The 26143-nt window shown below is 45.2% G+C and overlaps 2 protein-coding genes across 2 annotated transcripts; both read left to right on the plus strand.

Moving 5' to 3' along the window:
• Positions 1-7278: 7278 nt before the first annotated feature.
• Positions 7279-20403, plus strand: LOC123189224 (hydroxyproline O-galactosyltransferase GALT3). The gene is made up of 7 exons (XM_044601592.1): positions 7279-8008; positions 17403-17652; positions 17737-18012; positions 19000-19128; positions 19451-19627; positions 19704-19811; positions 19907-20403. Exons 1-7 carry the CDS (start codon positions 7389-7391, stop codon positions 20111-20113), a joined length of 1767 nt encoding a protein of 588 aa, XP_044457527.1. The 5' UTR covers positions 7279-7388; the 3' UTR covers positions 20114-20403.
• A 313-nt stretch (positions 20404-20716) lies between these two features.
• On the plus strand, positions 20717-23944 carry LOC123189229 (dihydrolipoyl dehydrogenase 1, mitochondrial). The gene is made up of 2 exons (XM_044601601.1): positions 20717-21049; positions 22545-23944. Exons 1-2 carry the CDS (start codon positions 20789-20791, stop codon positions 23793-23795), a joined length of 1512 nt encoding a protein of 503 aa, XP_044457536.1. The 5' UTR covers positions 20717-20788; the 3' UTR covers positions 23796-23944.
• The last annotated feature ends 2199 nt before the right edge of the window (positions 23945-26143 follow it).

A 26143-nucleotide genomic window follows, 5' to 3' on the forward strand; every position in this document is an offset into this window, starting at 1 on the left:
TTCTATCGTTTGTCTTCAAAACTCCCATGTATTGAAGACTTTCATAAAAATCGCCTATTCACCCCCCTCTAGTCGATATAACGCACTTTCAGAAGCAAACTAGCGACACTCTGTTTGTCTATCTATTCACACATGTACTAAGTTTCCGGTTAATACAATTCTAGCATGAATAATAAACATTTATCATGATATAAGGAAATATAAATAACAACTTTATTATTGCCTCTAGGGCATATTTCCTTCAGAAATTATAACTTGTAAGCATAATGAAGACAATGGATTTGTTGATACAACTCTGTGCCTAGTTGTAGGGGCTGAGACATTTCCGAAGACACAGAAGACTCCCCCCTATTCTCCTTGAGCTAAGATCACTTAGCCCTCACCGAATCATGCGTGGCGGATCTTCGGTTAGTCCACATGTTGAAGGTTCTAGGAACACCTAACTGCATGGAAGATGCACAATCTTCAACAGTAACAAGTCTTCAGTGAACTACAATCAGTTTCTTCAACGATGCTTAACCACTTAGGTTTTTAGGCTCTGGGTTTCCCCCCACTTAGGATTCACTCGAACTCTTAGAAAGGACGGGGTGCTTAGACAACTTGTTTTGAAACAGGTTGAGCAACCAACCAACTTATTGTGGAGGCAAGGGCTATTTATAGTCGGGGTCGCAACCTGAGGGCCGAACCGATAGTTAGATGGGATGTGCCCACCAACATGCTGTTGCAATCTGTCTCAATAGTCAGAAATTTGAACTCTCAAATTCCCCACGGTAGGATAAACTTACAACAGGTTCCCTAACTCCTCAACGAAGAATTCAAACCCACATGTACTGAAGAATCACCTTCAACACGCAAGCTTGAAGACTTTGCCTGAAAAGGAGATTTCCAAGTCTTCAACTCTGAAGAAATTGGTTCCATTAAGCACAACTGAAGACACACTATCTTAGTAACACTTGGACCCTGTCAATAGCACATTTTTCCCTATTGACTCAGAGAATAATAAAGAAACTATAAACTAGCTAACTCTTCACGTTCTAGTTCTTCGGCTAATTCATCAAAGGGTGCACCGAAGCCTTCAATATTTCCATAACATTTTACGGGTCACAATCCTTGGTTAAACCAAAATCCTTAGGGTCTAATACCTCTGTATGCACTTAAATACATATTAGTTCCTTGATCACTTTTGATAAAATCAACCAAAACCTACAAGGAGTGCTAGATGCAATTACAGAAACATAAAAGAAGAAGCTAGGGCCACTGGAGGAGGAGATTGGGGTGCGATGGTGGTTGACCAGAGGTGAGTAAGATGGAGAGTTCACTCGCCAATTCCTTCGACAAGAATACCAAGGAGGATGAGGAGAATCTCTGAGACATTGTGGTTGGGCCGAGGAAGGCCGTGTGCTATGGTGAGGATGGTAACATGCGTGCTCTAGGTGTCAAACTCGGTGCTTGGGACAACAAAGAGGTAGAGACTTGGAGGGGGGTGGAAAGCGTCATCGAGCGGCTTGATCGCAACAATCGGGAGGGGGTGGATAGGGTTGCTCCAGGTTATAGACACCATCGATGAAGCCAATATCGGTATAGCTTGCGAGCTCGATTTTGTCACGGTTAGTGCATGATCATGGCGCATGAGTCAGCCATGGAATGGTCATCCTGGTGATCACATTGGTGCTGAGAAACAACTCGATTGGTCAACAAGGGAGGGAAGCACAAGGTGGCATGGCGCGACCGTGCTATTTGCCACACGACTGCCTGAGGAAAAAGATGACATGCTTGAGGCGCTTCTGGTGCTGCTGAGTTTGCCTTGCTGGGCTAGCTGGGTTGCAGTGTTAGACTGGAGACTGGAGAAGAAGGGTTAAAATTTGGTCATATGCTATCAACGGTAAATTGACATTTCATGTGCCATTTAACAACGTTAGTTAGTTCAAAAAATGATGAAAGTACTATATTTTAATTGAGTTTCTGAATTGATGGTAAACCTAACTGTCAAAACATCTTATATTTAGTAGAAACAAGGGGTGTAGGTAAAAAAATCAGGGGAGCCACTATTTGGACGATGTGATTTTCTCTCTCTCTAATAAAACATCCCATTTAATCTCTCCCTAATAATAAAGCACGGATTGACTCCGTGGGTTCACCGTCACAATGCGCTTCTTCCCGTTATTTTACGCTTTCACTTTGAATTTTAAAACTTATTTGAGGTGGTACTATTCCTGTAGGTCAAAAACATTACGATCCTGCTGGTATGATTAAAACTTGGTCCTCTGTACGTTGGCCCAGCTTGCAACTCAGGGAAGAAAAAAGGCCCAGCTTGCAACACAGGGAGGAAAAAAGGAGAGCTCCTATTGGATGCTCTTTGCGTCAAACTGCCGTCGCCATGCACAGGGGTAGCCTAACTGGGCCGGCCAATTGGACGCTCTTTGCGTCAAACTGCCGTCGCCACGCACAGGGGTAGCCTAACTGGGCCGGCCAATCGCGTTGTACCACTGGAAGTAAAAAGAAAGCAAAAATGTAGGGATGCGAGTTGACGAGAATCGAACCGGCGACCTGTAGGTTGGAAGAGCGTAGTCCCAGCCACTCCAGCTAAATAGCATAGCTTGCAGTGGAGCAGCCCGCACCGAAGCAGCCCGCACCGAACATAACTTAGCACAATGTACAACTGGACTTCACTGCTGTGTCAACCCAGAATTAGTTACTGTAGTGTACAACGTCTTGAATGTACGATTAGGCAAACAAAATTTCTGAAAACGAATAAATTTTGAATGTCCCAAGCATTTTTAGAATTTGTGACATTTCGTTAAAGCATGAACATTTTTTTTAATCTTGAGAACAAATTTTGAAACGGAGAACAAATTTGGAAGTACGAACATTTTTTTAAAGCACGAACATTTTTTGAATCTTGAGCACAAATTTGAAATAGAGAACAATCTTGAAAAATTCCTAACAAATTTGGAAGCATGAACAATTTTTTAAAGCATAAATCTTTTTTAAAATCTTGAGAACAAATTTTGAAAATAGAGAACAATTTTGAAAAATTCCGAACAAATTTGGAAGCGTGAAAATTTTATGAAAACATGAATATTTTATGAAGTCCAGTACATTTTCTGCATTTCGAAAGATTTGAAAAAATTTGTGTAACAAGAACAATTTTTGAATTTTGAGAATATTTTTTTAAAACTGAACATTTTATAAAAAATACGAACACAATTTAAATATTTTGAATTTCTTTTGAAGAAAAGAGAAGAAAAAGAAAAGGAAAAAGAAAGAAAGCAAGCAAAAAATCAGGAACATTTGTCGAAATTGTGAACAAAAATTTGAAAATGTGAACACTAATTCAGAAATATGAACAATTTTTTACAAAAAGAACATTTTTGAAAATTCTGAACCATATTTGAACTTTTTGAAAAGCTTAAAAAGAAAAAGGAAAATATTAAAAAAGAAAAAACATAGAAAACAAGAAATAATAGAACATAATAAGACTGTGAAGAAAAACCAGAAAGAACCAGTAGAAGGAAAAAAAGTGTTTTGGTATATATCCGCGAACTGGTTTTAGGTTTTGTCGTCCCTCTTAGTTTCTTTAGGGTAAACATTATTATTCCTACTCAGCCACGAGTCAGTCGTTGTGGCCACCTCGGCGTGTACCCCTTCTGTAGGTCGTGGGTTCGATTCCTAGCGAGATCATTTTTTGCGGTTTTTTAGTCTCGCGAAGCGAAACCACTCAAATGGGCCGGCCTTGATCTGCGCCCCTATGCGAAGCGGCGATTACTTGCCGCAGTAAGCGGCGAATAGAGAATTCCGGAAAAAAGGCCCAGCTTGCAACTTAGGGAGGAAAAAACACTTAGGCCTTCTGGCTGTACGTTGGTCCATCTTCAGTGCAACGCAGGGAGGTAAAAAATACATGCTTGTGATAGGATTTGAACTCGCAACCTTCCACGCAATACCTCTAGCACCATCCAACTGAACTAGATTGGCCTATGTTATTTATCTTCGCTTGGTTTTCTTAACAAATAGTACCACCTCATGTTAACTGTTTTTTTTTCATAGGCCACACGCAGCTGCTGGAAAAAGAAAAAAAATAATGGCAAAATGGCACGCACAAGAGTTGAACACACGACCAGCAACTTTGGGGTTGCAATCTCTATCCACGGGGCCAAACCACTGATGTGTCTTATTAAAGAGGGAATATATATATATATATATATATACACTACCACCGCTTGTAGTTACCACCTAGCTAGCTGCCCTCCACGTGTCCTCTCCCCTCAAATGTAGCATAAAGCTAACCGGGTCCATGGATAAGGTTAACGGGTGCTAGTAATCCAATAGGCAACAACTAATTCAGTTTTTTTAATTAAATAATCCAGCAAGCTAGTTGCGCTGGTTTAACTACCTCCTCAATTCTTGGCGACCATACATTGAAAAACTTGGTGACCATTCTTGTTAGGTGGAGGGCAGTTTCGTAGTCATAGTAGATACTTTTTTGGGGGCGGTCGGAGCAGATAACTACTAGTTTTAGTTTAAAAAGGCAATATGAGAACGTTATATCTTTTCTAGATTTTGTACACTCATGTGTACTTGTAGTATGAAGTATTAACATGTAATTATTGAAGTATGAAGTATGGAGTATGGAGTATTGACATATTTTACATGAAATATCTTAGCATATGAAGTATTACCCCTACAAAGGTAGTATTATGTAGGAGTATGTGGTATACTTCTTTTTTGTAGTATCTAGGGAAGTGTGCATACTTCTCTCAGTTGTAGTATGGAGTATATTTCTAAAATTTAGTATGGAGTATGTGTGTGCGTGTGTTTTTGAAATAGGAGTATATAATTTTTTACTTCTGAAAATTCATATTCACTTTTCTTTGAACCAAACTATTGAGTAGTATATTCATCCAAACAAGAGTATATGCAGAAAGTAGGGCGGAGAATATGAAGAAAGAACGTAGTATGGAATATATTTCTTATTAATAAAGTATATAGTATACATAGATTGCATTGATGGGTACAACAATACAAATAGGTCATAACTGATGACTCATGTACTCCTACAATGAATGACCGTATATACACCCCTGCCTAGTATCCTTTCAGTTTGCTTTTGGCCAAATCCAAATTGATCTAGACAGAAGTGTAGTCTAATCACAATGCATGGCCGCTCATGCAAGGACGACTTATATATACGCGGACGCCGATGCGGCGGCGTGGCCTCAGAGTGAAAGCGGCGCGGACGTCATCGCCGGCAGCGGCGCGTGTTGGTGCGATGTTCTCAATACACGGACATGGTTGCCGCCGCCGGCGCGGCCTCGCTGTGATCCCATCAAAAATTTAACGACGACCACCAACTCCAAAACGCCAAGGAAGTTCTCAACTAGTTCGATCTTCAACGACTAATGTTCAAACTGCAGATTGATGGATTAAAGATTAGTATATGTGCACGTATTAGAAGCAATATGCATGGATTTGCATGAAGAAAAGAAGAACAGATGAACATGCGTACCTTGTTTCCCTTTGGTGACCCCGTATCATACATGAAGCCATAGTATATCCCTGAATGAACGCGATGCCACCAGCGAGCGGCAAAACATACGGTCAGGTAGTTATATAGTAACAACACAAAATCCCCAAAAAATAGAAAACATCCGGTGGGTTTTAATCAGGCCGACTAAACCCATTTATATGGGAAACTACAACCCGCTAACAAGTGCACGTATCTAGATGAGATGGACGGCAATGAGGATAGAGGTAACTACCACTAGGAAAAATCCATCCTACCACCCAGTGGTAGTTACCCCACATGTCTCATATACTAGCATGTGGTACTATATATACTATTTTATTATTTTAAATATGTTCATATACTATATCTAAGATATTTCAAAACAAGTTACATGAAAAAATTGCACATGAGCCCATAGTTTTTATTATATTTGTGAAATACGTACATATTTGTACGTAAAAAAGAGCATACTCAAAAAATGATACATACTACCTAAAAATTTGTATATATACTACCTAATCATTATTATATACTACATACTACACGTACATACTCTCGGTTTCGACAGATACCACATACAACATACAAAACGCAAGTGGTATACATATGCGAGATAGCATAAAAAAAGTAAATAATCCCACCTCGCCCACATATATTGAATCACTTCTGTTTAAATATGTCCGCAAGTGGCCTAGGTAACAAGCTGGCTCAGGAGCAATATGAGGTGTATGGAAACACATAATTACCTTCCAGGAAGGAATTAGTCAGGAACGGAAGGCCTTGATTCGTGGGCTAATTAAACGAGATTTAAGAAGGAGAGGTCACAAAATGAGTCAGGAAGGAATTAATGCATGAGGAGGAGTGTTGGGGGCGCCCTGCCATTGGCTAATTCAACGAGATATAATCCAAGCAAGCAAGGAAATAATTATCCATAAGCAGGAACGAATGTGATGAATTTGGATTTAAAGAGGCGCGAGGCCACGTAATAAAAGAGCAAGGAAGGAAATAATTATCCATGAGCAGGAACGAAGGTGATGAATTTGAGGTAGGTGGTGTGAAGTCTGAAGGAAGATGGAAGTCCATTGGATTCAGGTTGTCACATATGCGTAAGATTTACCTAATATTTTAGGTCAATTAAAAAGATTCTCTATTTTTTGAATTGCTATTTTGCTTTTGATCCAAACGATGTTCCATATTTTTTTTGATATCGTAAACATATGTTTAGTCAGGTACAAAATTATTTTGAGACAATTAATTCACACTTGCTAGATTTCTTTGAGATGCTTCATGAAATGTCTGAACCTGAACTTATTCATAAACTTACATTTAATGTTAGACCACATTATCCTTAAATTTGATGATAACTGTGTAGCGAGGCAGTTCCTTGACCAGACCAATTGTGGATCATATGAACCAGTGTTTTCACCGTTGCAAAACACATGCGTTGTGCTAGGGAGCATGGGTGTGGTGATGGTGCATGCACCAAGTGCAGTTGAGAAAATAACTCACCATCATTACAAGTTCGCAAAATTACAAGTCGGCACGGGAAGGGGCTGTTGAAACATCATGTTCGAGTATGATGATCAAGCTCATCGCCTTGGGATTGATCATGTTTGTTATGAATATGCACACAACAAGACCACCATAAACAATGATGGCGAAGGGAAAGAAGTGGTAATGCAGAGGGTCAGTAGGGAAGTGTAAGGATTTGTTTCTCCCGTTGCAACGCATGGATATTTTTGCTAGTCCTATCTAAACTCACTTATCAGTCTATAACAGTTTAACAGTTTAGAGCAGGCGCCGTTTATTACGCCGTACACACACGAGCTCAAACTATGGAGCGTGAGGTCTCCCCTAACTCTGTGGACTAGTCCTAGTCGCTCCGATGAGGAATTGCTCCGGCGTGATCCTCATCGTCTCCCTCGCCGCCCTGCTCTTCCTCCTCTCGCCGTCCCCCCTCACCACCCACCAGCCCGCCACCTACCCCGCCGGCTCAGTCGCCGACCTCCTGCCCTCCCTCCCCGGGCTCTCGGGCCTTTACCCGGCGCCCGCCAACTCCACCTCGCACCTCTCCTGGCACCTCCTCCGCCCCATCCTTTCCCGCTCCGATGCGATCCCGGGCACCGCCGCGGGCGTCCTCGAGGCGGCCGCCGCCTGGCGCAACCTCACCGTCGCCGTCGCAGCCGGCAGCAACCAAGAGACCCGCGACGCGAGCTGCCGGGCGTCCGTGGATGGAGATCTGCGCGCCCGTGGGGTCAAGATCCCGTGCGGGCTCGCGGAGGGCGCCGCGGTGACGGTGGTGGCGGTGCCCAAGCAAGGGGCGGCCAGGTTCCAGGCGGAGTTGGTGGGGGGAGGCGGCGAGGTGGTGGCGTGCTTCAATGTGAGCCTCGGGCCTTCTGGGATGGTGGTGGAGCAGAGTTCTTGGACCCGTGAGGACGGCTGGGGGGAGTGGGAGCGGTGCCCGCCGCTTGGTCACATCGGCAGCAACAGCAGTTGGCAACTAAGGTGATACTTTTTCGTCGGTGTTGCTGAGATCTGCAAATTTGAACTCTTGAGGCACGCTCTTACCACCAGTTATCATGCTTTCAGTTGATGCGTCTAGAGATATCAGGGTGTGTTGGTATATTACTCAATGCAGAGATTATCTCATGCTATTAAACATTGAGCTATGCCATGCTATTAAACTTAGGTTGTTATAAGGAATACATTACATAAAAGACTGGTATGTTGCATCAGTGCATATTAGTGGTTAGACTTTGACTGGTTATGCAAGATGATAATGCAGTATTTCTCTGTGGTATCATCCTAGAGTATGCGGGCGCCACTTTTGATATGATAGCCTGCATTTAGGATCCCTGAGCTAAACATTGTGTTGATCTTCAGTTCATCATAACACAGATTCACAATAATTATGTATGCTAACAATGAGAGCGATCGACAAATGGGCCATAATAACTCGGTTAGATGCCATGTTGTGTCCTCAGCAAATTTATCACGACCAGCCTCTAATGGTGGTTGATGTCATTTTGAACAGACAGTAGATCAGAATATTCTACTGCCAGCTTCCAAATGGACGGATTTAGTTGGTACCAGGCTACCAGTGAACAGTCTTTATTTTCATTGTTTGTTGGGGTTTTAGTTGTTGATGGTCGTGGTTAAGTATATCTATATCCAAATAATTTTTGGGTAAAAGCAATATGTTAATTGCCCTTAGGACTTGGATTTGCTATTTGAGTAGCTGCAGTGGTGATGACCAAAAGGTGCAGTAATCCCATATGCCGAATGAACGTTATGGTTTTGTTCTAGCGTCCTTTTATGGCTCTATCATTTTTTTTTAAAGGGGGGTTTTCCCGGCCTCTGCATCAGAACGATGCATACGGCCATCTTATTAACCAGAAAAAGGCAAAAGTGCCAACAAGGTTCCACAGTCTCCAGCTAAACAAAAAAGAAAAAGAAAAATGCAGCTCACACAGAGCTACAGACGGCTAGATATACAAACTAGCCCAAAAAAGATGCCACAACCGGCTGGCTAACAATAGATAGGGAAACTAATTGCCTATCCTATTACATGACCGCCATCCAAACCGGTTGAAGATATCCCGAGCGACCATCTCCCAACGGATAGATCCAGTAACCAAATGCTCCCTGGCCTCCATCGGAGTGAGTAGCGACCACGAACGGATCAGTGCCGTAGCTCGGAAAATAACCTGCAAAAAATGAATCCGTGATGTTCTGTTAAAAACCAAATCATTTCTGCAATTCCAGATAGTCCATAGCAAAGCGCAAACTCCAACCCGAATATGTCTTGCGAGAACAGGCTCAACCCCATTAAGCCATGTCCCAAATAAAGCATTGACAGAAGTCGGCGGAGTAAGATTAAAAGCAATATGGATCGTCCGCCAAAGAACTCTAGCCAACGGGCAATCAAAGAATAAATGCTTAATCGTCTCATCCCAATCACAGAAACTACACCTAGTAGGTCCTGTCCAATTGCGTTTAATCAAGTTGTCCTTTGTTAAAATAACTTGTTTATGGACAAACCACATAAACACTTTAATTTTTAAAGGCACCTTGACAGCCCAAACAAACTTGGAAGTTGGAATAGCAGTCAAATTAATAACATCAATATACATTGATTTAATTGTAAATACTCCAGAACTAGTCAACTTCCAACGCAATATATCGGGTTGGTGAGAAAGTTGGACCTCCATCAGTCTCCTAACTAGATGAAGCCATTCTTCCCAGCGATTGCCCGCTAGCGACCGTCGAAACTGAATATTAAGGGGGGTAGATTGGAATACCGTTGCCACGAACACCTCACGTCGTTGAGCAATCCGATATAAAGACGGATATTGAATGGCTAAAGGTGATTCACCAAGCCCAGTATCCTCCCAGAAACGGGTACTTGTACCGTTTCCAATAACAAATCTCGTCCTATTGAACATAGATTGTTTGACTTTCATTAGTCCTTTCCAGAAAGGCGAATCAGTCGGCCTGACTGCGACCTGGGACAATGTTTTAGTTTGGAGGTACTTGTTGCGGAGGATCTGCGCCCACATGTCCTCAGTCCCGGAAGACAGCTTCCACAACCACTTACTAAGAAGACATCTGTTCTTGACTTCAAGATTTTCAATACCAAGACCCCCTTGGTCTTTCGGTCTACGGATGATGTCCCATTTAGCAAGCCGGTATTTTCTTTTAAGTTCATCACCCTGCCAAAAGAAGCGCGACCGATAGAAGTCCAGTCGTTTCCTAACACCAACTGGGACCTCAAAGAAAGATAAGAGAAACATAGGCATACTCGTGAGCACCGAATTAATCAATATCAAACGGCCTCCGTATGACATGAGCTTACCCTTCCAACAGCTCAGTTTTTTCTCAAATCGATCCTCGATGCACTTCCATTCTCTGTTTGTTAGCCTACGATGGTGAATCGGGATACTAAGGTAAGAGAGGGTAAACTCCCCAACTCGCACCCAAACAATTGCCTATAGGACTCCTGGTCGTCTTTGGCTCTACCAAAGCAGAACAATTCGCTCTTATGGAAGTTAATCTTTAACCCAGTCAATTGTTCAAACAGGCATAACACAAGCTTCATATTTCTTGCCTTGGCCAAATCATGCTCCATAAAGATGATTGTATCATCGGCGTACTGAAGGATGGAAACACCTCCCTCAACAAGATGAGGAACCAATCCACCCACTTGACCATTCTCCTTAGCCCGGCCTATCAAAATTGCTAACATATCCACCACAATGTTAAACAGGATAGGGGACATCGAATCTCCTTGTCTTAGGCCTTTATGTGTCTGGAAATAATGACCTATGTCGTCATTCACTTTAATTCCCACACTCCCTTTTTGCGTAAATGATTCGACCTGTCGGCGCCAGGCTTCATCAAAACCTTTCATACGCAATGCCTGTTGGAGGAATGGCCACTTAACCTTATCGTACGCTTTTTCGAAATCCACCTTAAAAATTACTCCATCTAATTTTTTGGAATGGATTTCATGGAGCGTTTCATGAAGGACAACCACCCCTTCAAGGATGTTCCTGTCCGGCATGAAAGCAGTTTGGGATTGCTGCACCACAGATTGCGCAATCTGTGTGAGCCTATTAGTCCTGACCTTGGTGAAGATTTTGAAACTAACATTGAGGAGGCAGATTGGCCTGAACTGCTCAATCCTCACAGCATCCGTTTTCTTCGGAAGCAATGTGATAGTTCCAAAATTCAAGTGAAATAATTGAAGCTGTACAGAGAATAGATCATGAAACATAGGTAGTAAATCCCCCTTAATAATGTGCCAGCACTTTTTATAGAACTCAGCCGGGAACCCATCCGGACCGGGAGCCTTATTGTTTTTCATTTGTGCAATAGCATCGAACACCTCCTTTTCTGAGAACGGGGCAACCAGGATATCATTATCAGCCGCAGTCAATTGCGGCACGTCCTCAACCCTGGACTCATCGAGGGACACACAATTGGCCTCCGGCGGTCCAAATAGCTGTCTATAGTATTCGGTAATATAAGTTTTGAGATTATCCTGTCCTAAAATAGTACCCTCATCCTGCTCTAGCTGAAAGATCCGCTTCTTTCTGTGTTTACCATTAGCAATGAGGTGGAAAAATTGAGTATTCGCGTCCCCTTGGACTACTTTGCGGACCTTGGCACGCAAAGCCCACTTCAATTTTTCTTCGCGGAGAAGTTCTTTCAGCCTCTTCTCCGCCTCATTTTTAACTTGGAGCTCGGCGGGCAGCAACAACGCGGACTCAGCTTTTACATCCAAGGCCTGTACAAGAGAGAGGAGCCTATCCTTCTCAATCTTATACACCCCACTGAGATGCTTAGCCCAACCCCGTAAGAAACTTCTCAAATGCCTAATTTTATTCTGCCAGCGCTCGACCGCCGTCCTTCCTCCAACACCCTTAGCCCACTCCCTGGCTATGATGTCTAAGAACCCCTCGCGTTCGAACTAGGCCATCTCAAAAGAGAAGGTGTTTTTGTTTCCTATATGATTCGGCTCCCCTGAGTCCACGAACAAAGGTGTGTGATCGGATATTCCCCGCGTGAGAGCTTGCACCGTAACAAGAGGGAACTTCTGTTCCCACTCCACACCGGCGAGAACCCGATCAAGCTTTTCATATGTCGGGTTTGGCATAGCATTAGCCCAGGTAAACTGTCTACCAGTAAGCTCTATCTCCCTCAGATCTAAGCTTTCAATAATAGTATTGAACATAAACGACCACCTGCCGTCGAAGTTATCATTGTTTTTCTCCTCTCTCCTTCTAATGATATTGAAATCACCCCCGACCAAAATCGGAAGCTGTTCGGACCCACATATCCGAACAAGATCCGCCAGAAACTCCGGTTTAAGCTCGGGTTGGGCGGCACCATAGACCGCTACCAAAGCCCAGTTGAACCCATCAACTTTAGACCTAACTCGAAACTTTACCGCAAAGTCACCCATTACTACACTCCGGACTTCAAGGGAATCACATCTCACACCCAGTAAGATGCCCCCCGATCTACCTCGTGGCGGGAGGCAATGCCAATCGAAATCAAGACCACCCACAAGAGAGGAAAGAAACTGCGGCGCAAAATTATCTCGACCGGTTTCCGACAGAGCAATGAAATCTAACCGATGTTCCAGAGAGGCTTCAGCAAGAAACCTTCTTTTAGCCAAGTCTTTCAGACCTCTGCTATTCCAAAAGATTCCTTTCGTAGTTCATCATGGAATTTTTTAGCAGTCCGAACCCTAGCACTCCTACGAACTGCAGAGTCGGGATAAATCTTTCGCTTCCACTTACACCTTGGCTTAGTGTGCTCCGTCACCCGGTCCTCATAACCGGACTGAACGGAACTGATATCTACATCATCTAAGGGCGCATCATCGCCCTCCGACTCCTGATTAGAAGGTACTAGGTCCGCACAAAGATTATTTAGCACTCTAACCCCTAACGCATCAATTTCCTCATCATTCATGGGTTTGACCGCAGCAAGATTACGAATAGTCTCTAAGGCCCGCTCCGCCTCTAAATCTAACATATCATTCACCGAATTGGAGATTTCAATATCAGTAACGCCTAGTGAAACTCCTAATTGGTTTGCATTATTAACAATCTCCTCAGGAGCAAAATGCAATAAAGAATTAGATATGTTAACGGACATACCAGTAGATATCGCAGCATCGTGAAGCTTGGCCGCCCTCATAGCGCACCGCTGCTGCATATCGTCCACCTCCGGAAGGTCCAGAACGCGAGCACTCATCCGTCTCCCCGTCGAGACCGGGTTTGGGATACCGCCAAAGGCAACAACCTCCTCTCGAGAATGAGGAAGCTGCGGGCTCCCGATGCCCTCGGACAAGTGCCCGGCGGGTATGGCAAGAGGCGGGACAACTGGGGCCACCTGCCCACTCCCTCCTCCTGCCCCTCCCACCGGCTCAGAGCGGAGCGTCGAAGTCGCCGAGAAAGCGGTCCTCCTGACCGCAGACGAGGAAGGGAAGTCTAGGGCCACCTGCCCCAGCCCCTCCTCCCCCAGCGTCCCGGGGGATGCTGGCGCCACAGCCAGGGCCTGAGGAGGGAGAGCCGAAGCCACCTGCCTCGGGCTCCCGCTCCTATCGCTGGCGACCCCCGACGTGGCCAGTGTCACCGGCGTCTGTATAGGGAGGGGAGAGGGCAAGGCCACCTGCCCTGACCCCCGTCCCGTAAGGCCCACCTCGGTCATAGATGACAATGCCGGAGCCACCTCAACCGGTACAGCAAGGGAAATAGGAGCGACCTCCGGCTCTACATCCCGAACTGCAGTCCCCGCAAAGTCCAAAGAAGGAAGCGTGTGCTCAAACTCATCATCAGTCTCTACCCTATCGCTCCACAGCTTGGGAGGCGCAGAAGCAGGCTCAAAGGACCCAAAACGCAGTGTCGTCGTGGGCACCGAAGGTGACGGTGTCGAGCCAGCTCCGGTCCCCTCCCCAGGCAACTGAGCATCTGGACGAGGTCCGGTCGACCCCTCTCGAGCAGACTCGTCTGGCGCCCCCTTGGCTCCTGCACCACCATCACTCTCATGCATATCAACATCATCCCCAGCAACCTCGTCAGCGAACATCTCAACGTCCTCAAACTCTATGTCGAGCGGGAATACCTCTCCCCTATATGTCCAGTGAACGACATCAGGCACGAAGTCAACATTCAGAACACTCACCAACATCCGAGCCACTCCATGAGCCCGAGTGAAAGCCATATCCACTCTCTCCGTCTTTCCAACCATGATACCCATACTGGCTACAACTCGAACGTCCTGCAGAGGCTTAGAAGGGGCCCCAGAAAACCGCAACCAGATCTGCGTAAGCGGCCTGCCTTTAGGCTCCACCTTCGTCCACTCGTGAAACTCCAAAATACACGTAGTACCAGGAACTCTACACAAGCCAAAACTTAGCAGTTTCTGTAAATCCTCCACAGAAGGGAAATCCACCTTAAAGACATTAGCTTCGAGTCTGACCAGCTCCCATTGAAAGTCCCCCGGTGCCAACTCCTGAAGCCTCTGGATAATCTGAGCCTCAGTCACCTCGCCCTGAGTTGCTTTCACAATCCCGGTAGTCAGGCACTGTGTATCCTCGGGAATCTCCCTCGCGGCCGGGGACTCGAAGAACAATAACTCCGCACAGTACAGCCCGGTCACGCACTAACGGGCAATCTCCCGAATCATGTGCAAGCTTGCCACACGAGTCACACAGCTCTGCGACGCACTCTGCAATAAAATGGCCCTTCTCACCACACCGGTAACACAGCATCCTTTCCTTCTTGCGCGCCCACTTGGCCGCCCTCTCGGAGTCAGGCCTGTCTGATGTTTCACCCGCAGCCCCAGGCACCGGAACATCAACCTTGGCCAGTGCCGTTACCACCTCCATTGCCTGCGTAGTAATATCCGTAGACTGAGCAGTATCTGTCTCAACCGCAGTAGCCCCATGGTCAACAGCAACCGGAGGCGGAGGTTGCCGACAAAACCTCCCACGGCCCCCACCCCGACCACCCCGATGTCCACGGAATCCACCTCTCTGGCGGTGATCTGGACCGGATGCCCCCTCGACAAAGCCACCAGGAGGTCCGAGGAAAGGTCTCTCAGCAGACCCGTCACTCTGCCAAGTATAGCCTCGGCCTCCACCGGTAGACGAGGAACCGCGGTGCTGTCCGTCTCCATACGCATCAACACCATCATCACCCCACTGACCTCGGGGCGCCTCAAAAGACTCTCGAACTGTCAACTCCTTCGTAGGCTGCGAAGACCCAGACCGATACTGAGCCGGCCTCGCGGCATAGTGCGGCGGCGGAGCAGCCTGAGGCGGAGCACCACCCGGGGCCGGCACCATAGGTCTAGGACCAGACCCGCCGCCACGACCAATGGCAGTGGCCACCGGAGGCGACGGCCCCGGAGGTCGCTGCCCTACTGGGCCTCCTCTTCCCGCGGGTAATCCCGGCGGCCTGGCAGGCGTTGGCCCCGGAGGTCGGGGACCAGCAGGTCCTCCACTGCCCGTAGGCACCACCGGCGGCCGTGCCCCTTGGTTACCGCCAACCCGTCCTAAGGGGGCGGGAGCGCCACGCCCGGCCCTGACTACAGCTCGCCCAGCGCCGGCGGCGCTGAGCCCCGCGCCGGGGACCCCTTGACCAGCCCTCCCAGGCGGCGGCGGCGGCACGACGGCCCCGGCCGTACTCGCAGCCGCTTGGGGCTGCGCCGTCGGCGGCCCACCCGCTCCTCGACCGGCCATCGCACGCAGTGGCGGGATCCGGCGAGCACGACCAGGACCGCACGGAGGTAGAACGGGCGTCCCACGCCGACGAACCCTAGGCGAAGAAGCAGATACGCACGCGTAGGAGGAGATTACGTCCGTGCATGCGGCGCTAGATGTTGTGCATGTGTCTCCCGGTATGGCCTGGGCCTCATACCCAGCCATATCCGGCCCACGTTGCAGTGCGTCAATGCAATTAGGATCCGGCCCGCATCGGCCCAGTAGTTCGTTCAAGCGCTCGCTGCGAGCCGCTCGGATCCCGCACGGCAACCTCGACGGCACCACAGCCGCCGCCGCCGGCAGTGATCCAGCTGTCGACCGACGAGCAGCCTTTCTCTTCTTGACCAGCGTCCATGAATCCGGATGGATTAAATCGAACAAAGTGAGGTTTGGAATGCGTACCTTAGGCAACGGTCCCTTCCACGGTCTGACCGCAGATGCCGCATTTCTCCGGTGAACGACACGGCGTACCAATTCCTTCCTCTCGTCCGGAAGAAGCCCAACCCTCGCCGGATCCTCCACCGGCACAACCGTGTCTACGGTAGTGGCCACCTCATCTTCGTCATACCCTGCATGAAATAGATCACAAATCAGATCCGAAGGCGTAGGCGACGGCGGCGAATCCTCTGACTCGTCGCTATCTCCGTCGGCCTCCTCCTCGTCCGTAGCCAATAGGGCCCAGAAGCGACCGCCGATGCCCGCCCGAGCAGCCGCGGCGGGAAGACACGGCGCGGCGGACGCCTCCGCGGTCTCCCGGGGAGTCTCCCGGGGAGTCGCCCCAGTCGCCCTCATGACGAGATTAGGCTGTAGTTGACCAAATCCAATATTTAGCCGCACGTATCATGGGTCCGGCCGCCTCGTGGGAGGGTGACCTACGTCCTATGAAGAGAGCCGTTGGGAGAAGTGCTCTGCGCACGGAACATTTAGAACGTTGCCACTTCCAAAGTCCCACAACTCCCGACAGTCCGAGCCTTAAAAGGTCCCTCGGACTCCAAAACCTGGCCCTGGCCTCCTTCAACCTTGGTTCTGAGGGCTAAGTGTCTCTCCTCTTGAATTTATTCAAGTGTGAGTGAATGAGTTGCATGCCATGGGGGCTATTTATAGGCTAGGGGTCTTTGACAACTAACCGAGGTTACCATTGAACTAAGGAAGTGGAACCATGGAAGGGCGGAACTAGGTAATCTTTTGTCCATGAGTCCATGCGCTCATGGTGGGCTAGGAGGGGAATTGTGGCCCATGGGAGCCCATCACCATATAAAGGCTTTCCTCTTGGGCCTGGGCTCCTTTGCTTGTTTGCCTTCATTTTTGACCTGGTCTTTTATTTTTCTTCTCTTCCTTTGACTTGTTGACCACGAGGACTTGCTTGGACTTTTGTTGACTATATGGTTGCTTGCTTGGGCCCATGGTAGATTGCATGGAGTTGTGTTGACAGTCTTGTACTTGCGTTGACCATCCATGTGGATGCCATGCCATGTAGGACTTAAATGGCTCTCCGGTATAATTTAGCCATTCCCTCAACAAATGAAAATATATCTGTATGTATTATTTGAATTATGTAATATTTTTCTTGTTCTTATAGTTTCTGGTGGTTATGATAAAACAAAAATTTATTTTGATCAGTCCGGTCGATGCCCTTGTTCGTTGCAATCAGCAAGTGAGTGTGAATAACATTCAGGGGAGTAGCAACACCACACAGAATGTTAGTGCGAACCAGCTTGAAGATGAAAAGAGGCTCAAAGGACGTGCACATTTCAGTGGCAGTACTGCAATTGTCGAAGGAGAACCTTTTACAGCAACACTGTGGGCTGGTGCTGAGGGGTTCCATTTGACAGTAAATGGGAGGCACGAGACATCGTTTGCATACAGAGAGGTAAGCTTACGCTACGTGATAAGATTGCATTCATAAATGTTCATGGGTATTGGATACTTATGAATGCTGTTAGGTTTTTGATAGAGGTTGGAGCCATGGTCAGTAGCAGAAGTCAAGGTCTCTGGGGATTTGGAGCTCCTATCAATCTTGGCTAATGGATTGCCAGTTTCAGAAGATGTAGACATGGCTAGTGTTGAGCTTCTGAAGGCCCCACCTGTTCCAAAGAAGCGAATTTTTCTTCTTGTTGGTGTTTTCTCTACTGGAAACAACTTCAAGCGCCGGATGGCTTTGAGGCGAACATGGATGCAATATGAGTCTGTCCGCTCAGGCGAAGTAGCCGTGCGGTTTTTCACTGGCCTTGTAAGCTTACTTCAATCGCCTTGAGTGCAGTTACAGTTTTTCAGGTTCTTTCTTTTGCATCAATATTTCTGTTACAGTTCTGATTGCTTATTGGATTGAGCGCCACTTGCTTATTTCTTGGATCTTCCTAATCCTAATTGTTTCTCCAGTTTCCCGTAGCAGTTATTATATCTACAGACTAGCTTCTACGTAGTAGTACATGAACACCAATTCCATTCAAGAGGGTACCATTCTGGGAGAGACTGACCATGTTTCTTCATAATATGAATATTAGATGAAGCAACATCACAGTGTATAACTTGCTAAATTTTTGTTTTGGATTGAGGAACATTTAGTTACTATATCCACACGTTTTGACAGATGGGTTGTCACTTAGTTGCTTATGTAGTTTCTTCAAAGCTGATTGCTGTGAGAAAAAAGCTTTAAAGGAAGGGGAAGATAATAGAATATTTTTTGGGAGTCAATCCTGTATAGGAATGTTTTGGACCTAAGATGCAAATAGACCCTTACACTGCTTCTTATTGGACTAACAACTTCTTGTTATATTTTACACCAATGAATAGATTAGGCCATTTATATATTTATTACTTTCTATGTTAAAGGAATATATATTTCATTGTTTCCTACCTCTACATTTGAAGTAGGCTTATATAGCCTTAACAATCCAGCTAGCACCTTGTTCAGTAGTTAAGTTGTTGCAGATAAAATTTAAAATGCTGAAAGTTTACTAAAAATCCAGCTATATCCCAAAAATGCAGATCTTCTTTTTCCTTGGTTTTGTTTTATTCATGGCAGTGATGAAGCTTAAATTAGCACTGGGTAACCAAGGTGAATTTCCGCGAAGAATAACACGACAATGCTAAATTGAAGGAACAAATATTTTTTAAGCTCTTTTTTCATCCATAACAAATAAGGTGCTCAAGTGTTACTATGACCTAGTACTGGTTTCATCCAATGTGATCGTTATTTTTTTGGCCTCAAATGCAGCATAAGAATGAGCAGGTCAATATGGAATTATGGAGAGAAGCTCAGCTGTATGGTGATATCCAGTTTATGCCATTTGTTGACTACTATACCTTGATCACTCTAAAGACTGTTGCAATTTGTATGTTTGGGGTATGTATTCTCTTTCTGGTTTGCAGCTTATACGAACTTTATTTTCCTTGCTCTCTGTAGGGCATAACTAGATTTTTTTTTAGTACTCCAAAATTACCATGGTTTTTGGAAAACACACAGTTTATTAACTTATGGTATTTACTGGATACAAACACCTTTGTCGTGGTTTTCTTATTATGCATGTTCTTGTATGTGTTAAGTAAACCTGAAATCACCATGGGTTTAGCACGTTCTCAAATTCCAGATACGGGCTATAGTCTATATCTAGTAATGTATGCATATCCTGGCAACATAAACTTATATTTTGTCTACAAATTTGCAGACCAAAATTATGCCTGCAAAGTACATCATGAAAACAGATGACGATGCTTTTGTTAGGATCGATGAAGTCATCTCTAGCCTGAAGAAGGCGAACCCCCATGGTCTCTTGTATGGTCTTATGTCTTTCCAGTCTTCACCACACAGAGACAAGGATAGCAAGTGGTTTATCAGTCCAAAGGTACATCATGTTTCCAGTTACCCTGCCCTGCACGGGTTCATTCTTAGGCTGCTTTTCTTACCCTTGAGGAACACAGGAATGGCCTCTTGAAACATATCCGCCGTGGGCTCATGGTCCCGGATACATAATTTCAAGGGACGTTGCTAAATTTGTGGTTCAAGGTCACCAAGAACGAACACTTCAGGTTCGAAGATAAATCATCTCGCAATACGTTCATAAACTTCTCCTTGTGTTTACCCCATTGGAAAATCTCTTGATTGATCTCGTTTGCTGCCTCAGCTATTTAGACTTGAAGACGTGGCGATGGGAATATGGATCCAGCGATACAAAGACAGTGGTCAGCAAGTGAACTACGCCAACGATGAGCGCTTCTACAATGAAGGATGCGACTCTGATTACATCCTCGCCCACTATCAGAGCCCGAGGCTCATGATGTGCCTGTGGGAGAAGCTCCAGAAGGAATCTCAAGCGGTATGCTGCGAATAACTCTGAATCGGCGTCAACAAGGGGCTGTGCAAGGACGTGATAGATTAGGTAGCTAGTCTTGTTGTTGTTGTTGTTGTTGTTGTTGGTGGTGGTGGTGGTGGTGGTGTGCATCCAGCATTTTTATGTTGGTGGGAAGTTTGTGTGTAACGGTTGTAACAACCGGCGACCATCGTTCTTTTGTTCCGATCAACGTTTCGTTTCACGGAAGAGTGTTGATCCATGCATATGGATGTTGTTCTCAAATGATACCTTGAAAGATATTGCTAACTAGAGATCTTGAGCTTTTGATATGTTTGTTCCCAGCGATGAAGTTAATGGTAAATAAACCATGCATAACTCCAAAATTTCAACTTGAGAATGATAGATTTACGAAAATGCCGCTGTTGAAATAGATTGATTGAATGATTCTAGTGGTTCTGAAAGAGAAGTGGGGATAGCAAAATAAATTGACTTGTGAGGGCAGAGCCTCCCCAGGATCCCAGTGGTCTACAAGGGCATATCCATCCTTTGCAGGATTGGGCGTTGGCTGTGAGCCAGCAACATCCCTCTCGGTCCAACGTACGGCGGCAACACAAACACATTCCCGCCACGTACGGCCCGGGCCCGGTAGAGAACAAATAACTTTCATCGACGCTTCCCATCCTCTCTCCCGTCGAAGAAAGGAAACAGAGGAAGATGGCGCTGGCTATCCTGGCGAGGCGGAGGGCGGCGGAGGCCGTGGCGCGGCGGGCGCACGCCCCCGGGGCGGCGGCGCTGTCCGCGTGGAGGGCGTACGCGGCGGCGGCGGAGGAGAGCGACGTCGTGGTGGTCGGCGGCGGGCCGGGAGGGTACGTGGCGGCCATCAAGGCGGCGCAGCTGGGGCTCAAGACCACCTGCATCGAGAAGCGGGGCACCCTCGGCGGCACCTGCCTCAACGTCGGCTGCATCCCCTCCAAGGTGATTGACCTCTCCGTTTGTTTGCTGCCCCGTTCATTCGCCGTGCGATAAGAGGTGACGCCGAGTGTTTTTAGATCTGTGATGCATGGCTATTACCCAAAAACGCTCTTATATTATGGGACGGAGGGAGTAGATTATTGTCGTTCGTTGTAGCTCATGTGGTGTCACTTTTATTGATTGATGTGATTATGAAGCGCCTGTTTGCGATGCATCAACTCTGGTCTTGCAGCGGGGTAGCATTTTGGGCTATGCAGCTAGGGTTTGAGATCCCTTGATTAGAGGTCTTTTGCAATCTACCGCCATGATTAGAGGTCTTTATGCGATATCTTTTGTGGCCCGGAATCAAAATTACGTCAAATTCAGTTTTATTATGTGTTTGTAAATTTCTTCCACTGCGAGATTTGGTTGGTTTTCATTAAGCTTGGGTAATAAGGCATAATATTTGTTATTCCAACTTGTGAGCATCATCTGAGTAGATTAATTTTGTTTGCTTTATAGCTAATTTTTGTTCCAGTTAGACTTTGTACCCTTATAAATTCTGTATACAGTACACTTGCGAGGACTTCATTTGCAATCAGTTAAATGGGTCTATTTTTTACCTTGCTAACAATATAGTACGTCATAAATGGTGAAGGGTTTACTGCAGTTTTTCCCCAAACAGTTGACCAGAATACTGTTCCTGCTAAAACAAAAGTATCAAGTCTCACCTTTACACGTGAGAGCGAAACATCTTTCTTACATGTTTATCCTTCCTACATGTCCAATGTACATGATTTAGGCTATACAATACAAGCTAAACTTACTCTTGTTCGAGATAAATATCTACACGGTAACTCAACTTCTCATAAGGTAGGAAGATTGGTTAGGACTTAGGAAGAGACGTGGTTGGGATGGATAGATAAGTTAGCTGTGTAGGGATAGCAACTAGCCAACTACTCCCTCCGTTCGGAATTACTTGTCACAGAAATGGATGTATTTAGATGTATTTTAGTTCTAGATACATCCATTTCCGAGACAAGTAATTCCGAACGGAGGGAGTAGGAGGGAAAGAGTTCATTTCCTGCTTCCCTCTTACAATAGGGATACATCTCTCATATAGACATTCTAAGTCGGTTACACTGAACAGCAAGTCCAGTTTGTAGCAGCTGGAACCATATCCTAACATACAAAGTCAACAACATAATTTGACCCAAAGACAAGGACTCTTAATTGTATACAAACTCTAGCATAGTTGGACACACTAATGCAAGGTTGGATATTACTAATATATATGTCTACAACATCTTTCTTTCAGGCCTATCATCTGTATAGCTCCTAAGCTTTATGCTGTTAGAAATCTTAGCATAAGATGAGCACCTTTATCCGGAATCTAAACATTTGATGTATTTCTTCTATGTGAACTAGTGCACCTAGAGAATTATGTACGTTGGTTATATATCCTTGCAGACGTGACTGGGAACACTTCTAACTCCCTTTGATGCTTCTGATCTGCCAGGCTCTGTTGCACTCTTCTCATATGTACCATGAAGCAAAGACTTCTTTTGCACACCATGGAGTGAAAATCTCTAATCTGGAAGTGGATCTCCCAGCCATGATGGCGCAGAAAGACAAGGCCGTGGCCGGGTTAACAAAAGGAATCGAAGGCCTCTTTAAGAAGAACAAAGTGACATATGTCAAAGGCTTTGGGAAACTTACTTCCCCTTCAGAAGTATCGGTTGATTTGGTTGATGGTGGCAACACTGTTGTCAAAGGAAAGAACATCATCATTGCCACTGGATCTGATGTAAAATCACTTCCTGGGATCACAATTGATGAGAAGAAGATTGTCTCATCTACTGGCGCCCTGTGCTTGTCAGGTATCCCAAAGAAAATGGTTGTCATTGGAGCTGGTTACATTGGCCTGGAAATGGGTTCAGTCTGGAACCGTCTTGGGACAGAGGTCACTGTTGTTGAATTTGCTCCAGACATAGTCCCATCAATGGATGGTGAAATCAGGAAGCAGTTCCAGCGCATGCTGCAGAAGCAGAAGATGAAGTTTATGCTCAAGACAAAGGTGGTCGGAGTTGATACCTCTGGAGACGGGGTGAAGCTAACACTTGAGCCTGCAACTGGTGGTGAGCAGAGCATCCTTGAAGCAGACATCGTTCTAGTCTCTGCTGGGAGGACCCCATATACCGCCGGGCTTGGGCTGGATGCCATTGGGGTTGAGATGGACAAGGCTGGCAGGATCCTCGTTGATAAGCGGTTCATGACCAATGTGAGTGGAGTGTATGCGATTGGCGATGCCATCCCTGGGCCCATGCTTGCCCACAAAGCTGAAGAGGATGGCGTGGCATGTGTCGAGTTCCTTGCTGGCAAGGAAGGTCACGTTGACTATGATTTGGTGCCTGGTGTGGTCTACACACATCCAGAGGTGGCATCCGTCGGGAAGACGGAGGAGCAGGTGAAGGCCTCAGGAATTGCCTACCGAGTTGGCAAATTCCCGCTGATGGCAAACAGCCGTGCGAAGGCTATTGATGATGCCGAGGGGATGGTTAAGGTGGTGGCTGACAAGGAAACCGACAAGATTCTTGGCGTGCACATAATGGCGCAGAATGCTGGAGAGATCATCCATGAAGCTGTGCTTGCCCTACAGTATGGAGCATCCAGCGAGGATGTTGCCCGAATATGCCATGCACATCCCACTGTGAGTGAAGCCCTCAAGGAGGCTTGCTTGCAAACCCATTCTAAGGCCATCCACATATGATTTTTCCTTTTTCTGTTATCACTTGTCTCAGGAAGTTCCAAAATTTTGTAATAATTTTGGATGTATGGGAACAAAAAGCGTATGATTGTCATTTCGCCCTGTCGGCGATACTGTGAATTAACAGTTGCCAGTGCCACAGGTTCATTGTACATGCCATTGAATTTATGTTTACTTCTTAGGCCCTGCTACATTGGAGTGAGGCGTGTTGGAGACCGGGCTCCAGGGAACCTGGTATATTGGAGAAGACAAAAAATGCTATTAAAGTTTAGAAAATACAATTTATTTGCAAGGATATATATAGATGTTTTTTTCATGCCTGTACGCAGAAAAGAAAAATTTCTGGCCCAGGAAGAACAGAAGGAAGGCCCATCTTTATACACATATTTGTCCATTTTGTGTACTTCAGGTATGAAAATGTATGTTGCTGGAAATTCATACACATATACTATACAGTTATGTACTAGCTAATTGCCTGCACGTCGTAACCAAGGCAAACATATTTTAGTGATTCAAAATACCAATTATGAGTGGCTCGACAGAGACGTTGTGAGTTTTTTTATTCCTTCCCACATCGTGTTGCAGAATGTGAAGATGATGAAAAGGGAATGAGGGATTTTAGGAGGAGCCCACATAAATCATATTTTCCCTATACTAAGATGATCCTAAGATGATGAAAAGGGAACGAGAGATTTTAGGAGGAGCCCACATAAATAATATTTCCCCTAATTAAGGGGATCCTCGTTTGACAGCGCCTGGGCCATTATTCCTGCACAAGAGAGATGTAGGTGTGTTTGATAGCCTGCATTCCCTTATCTATTATCTACTTAACCCATTTTTCGACGTTTGGTAGGGTGTACTCTCTCCGTACCGAAATACTTATAGTTGGGGGAAACTAGAGTAGCGCATTTTGGAGACCGAGCTCCATGAAACCTTTTATTTTGAAAAATTCAAAATTCATAAATTTCAGTTTCAAAAAATCCGAAAATTTTTATACATGTATGCAGGGATGTAAAGTGTATGTGTTAAAAATTTCAGGATAAAATACCTTGAACCGCGAGCTGCACAAAAAAAACAAATCAGGGACTTTAAAGATAAACAGTACATATGCTAAAAAGTTTCAGATTTGTTTTTTTTGTAGCTCACATTTTAATGTATTTCGACCTGAAAATTTGCACACATGTACATTATGTATCTAGGTATGTGTGTATTTATTTTCAGAATTTTTTTAAACTGAAAAGTTTGAATTTTGAAGTTTCCAAATAAAGGCCTCCATAGAGCTCGGTCACCGTTTGGCATTTTTCGGGGAAAACTAGTACAAGTCCCTAAATTACAAGTATTTCCGTATAAGTCCCTTAGCCATGCTCGCCTCATACCCAAACAGGCCGATAGCCATGCTGAACATGTCGATGGAGGTTCGCTGCTCGTCCACGCTACGTTCGACCCAGAAAAAAAAATCTCCATCAACCCCCTGCCTCGGGTGCTCCTATTCATCAACCAGGAAACGCGCACCCTGCCCTCCGCGCACGTGTTTTTTGGCTCACACATGTGTGAGGCCGGATGCCCCTGTTTTTGCGAATTATTTTAACCTTTTGTTTTATCTTTTCTGTTTTTGTTTTGTTCTTCTTTAAAATGATTCAGGATTTCAAAAAAGCCCAAATTTCAAAACAAATTACAATTTTTAAAAAATATTTGTGAATTTTAAAAAATATTCAAGACTTTAAAAAATATTCATGAATTAAAAAAAACACTCATGAGTTTGAAAAATGTTCACTCATTTCAAAAATTGTTTGTGAGTTTGATTTTTTTAAAATCATGAATTCAAAAAATGTCCGCGAGTTTAAAAAAATCGCGACATTCAAAAAAATGATCGTGAGTGCGCACAAATGTTCATGAATTTAAAAAAATTGTTCTCCATTTCAAAAAAAATGTTCACGACTTCCAAAATATATTGAAGAATTTCAAAAAAGGATTGCTAATTCAAAGAAAGTATTCACGCATTCAAAATCTTTGCGAGTTTTAAAAAATGTCCATGATTTTTTAAAAAACTTTTGCTAAATCTGAAAATGTTCACAAATTTGGAAATTATGTTCATGAATTCAAACTTGTTCACGAATTCAAAAAATGTTCGCGTGTATGAAAAATGCTCACAAAATCAAAAAGAAAAAAGGAAGAAGAAGAAAATTTGAAAAATAATTAATCAGTGCCATGCCTACAAGTTCTATCTTAATTGTTGAAGATATACATCTCAACTCTAGTAACGAGCACATACAGGAGACACGCGCTTCCCGGCGTCGACAACTTCTCTCCCTCAGATCCAAACACCCGCAGCAGTGCTTGTAGCCGACGCC

This window comes from Triticum aestivum, chromosome 1A (genome assembly GCF_018294505.1).
Source record: "Triticum aestivum cultivar Chinese Spring chromosome 1A, IWGSC CS RefSeq v2.1, whole genome shotgun sequence".
Lineage (NCBI taxonomy): Eukaryota > Viridiplantae > Streptophyta > Magnoliopsida > Poales > Poaceae > Triticum > Triticum aestivum.

Coding starts and splice junctions, on each gene's coding strand:
- LOC123189224 (XM_044601592.1), top strand. CDS start 7,389: ATGAGGAATTGCTCCGGCGTGATCCTCATCGTCTCCCTCGCCGCCCTG. Junction 18,013..18,999: donor TGCGGTTTTTCACTGGCCTT/GTAAGCTTACTT, acceptor CCTCAAATGCAG/CATAAGAATGAGCAGGTCAA. Junction 19,129..19,450: donor TTGCAATTTGTATGTTTGGG/GTATGTATTCTC, acceptor ACAAATTTGCAG/ACCAAAATTATGCCTGCAAA.
- LOC123189229 (XM_044601601.1), top strand. CDS start 20,789: ATGGCGCTGGCTATCCTGGCGAGGCGGAGGGCGGCGGAGGCCGTGGCG. Junction 21,050..22,544: donor TCGGCTGCATCCCCTCCAAG/GTGATTGACCTC, acceptor CTGATCTGCCAG/GCTCTGTTGCACTCTTCTCA.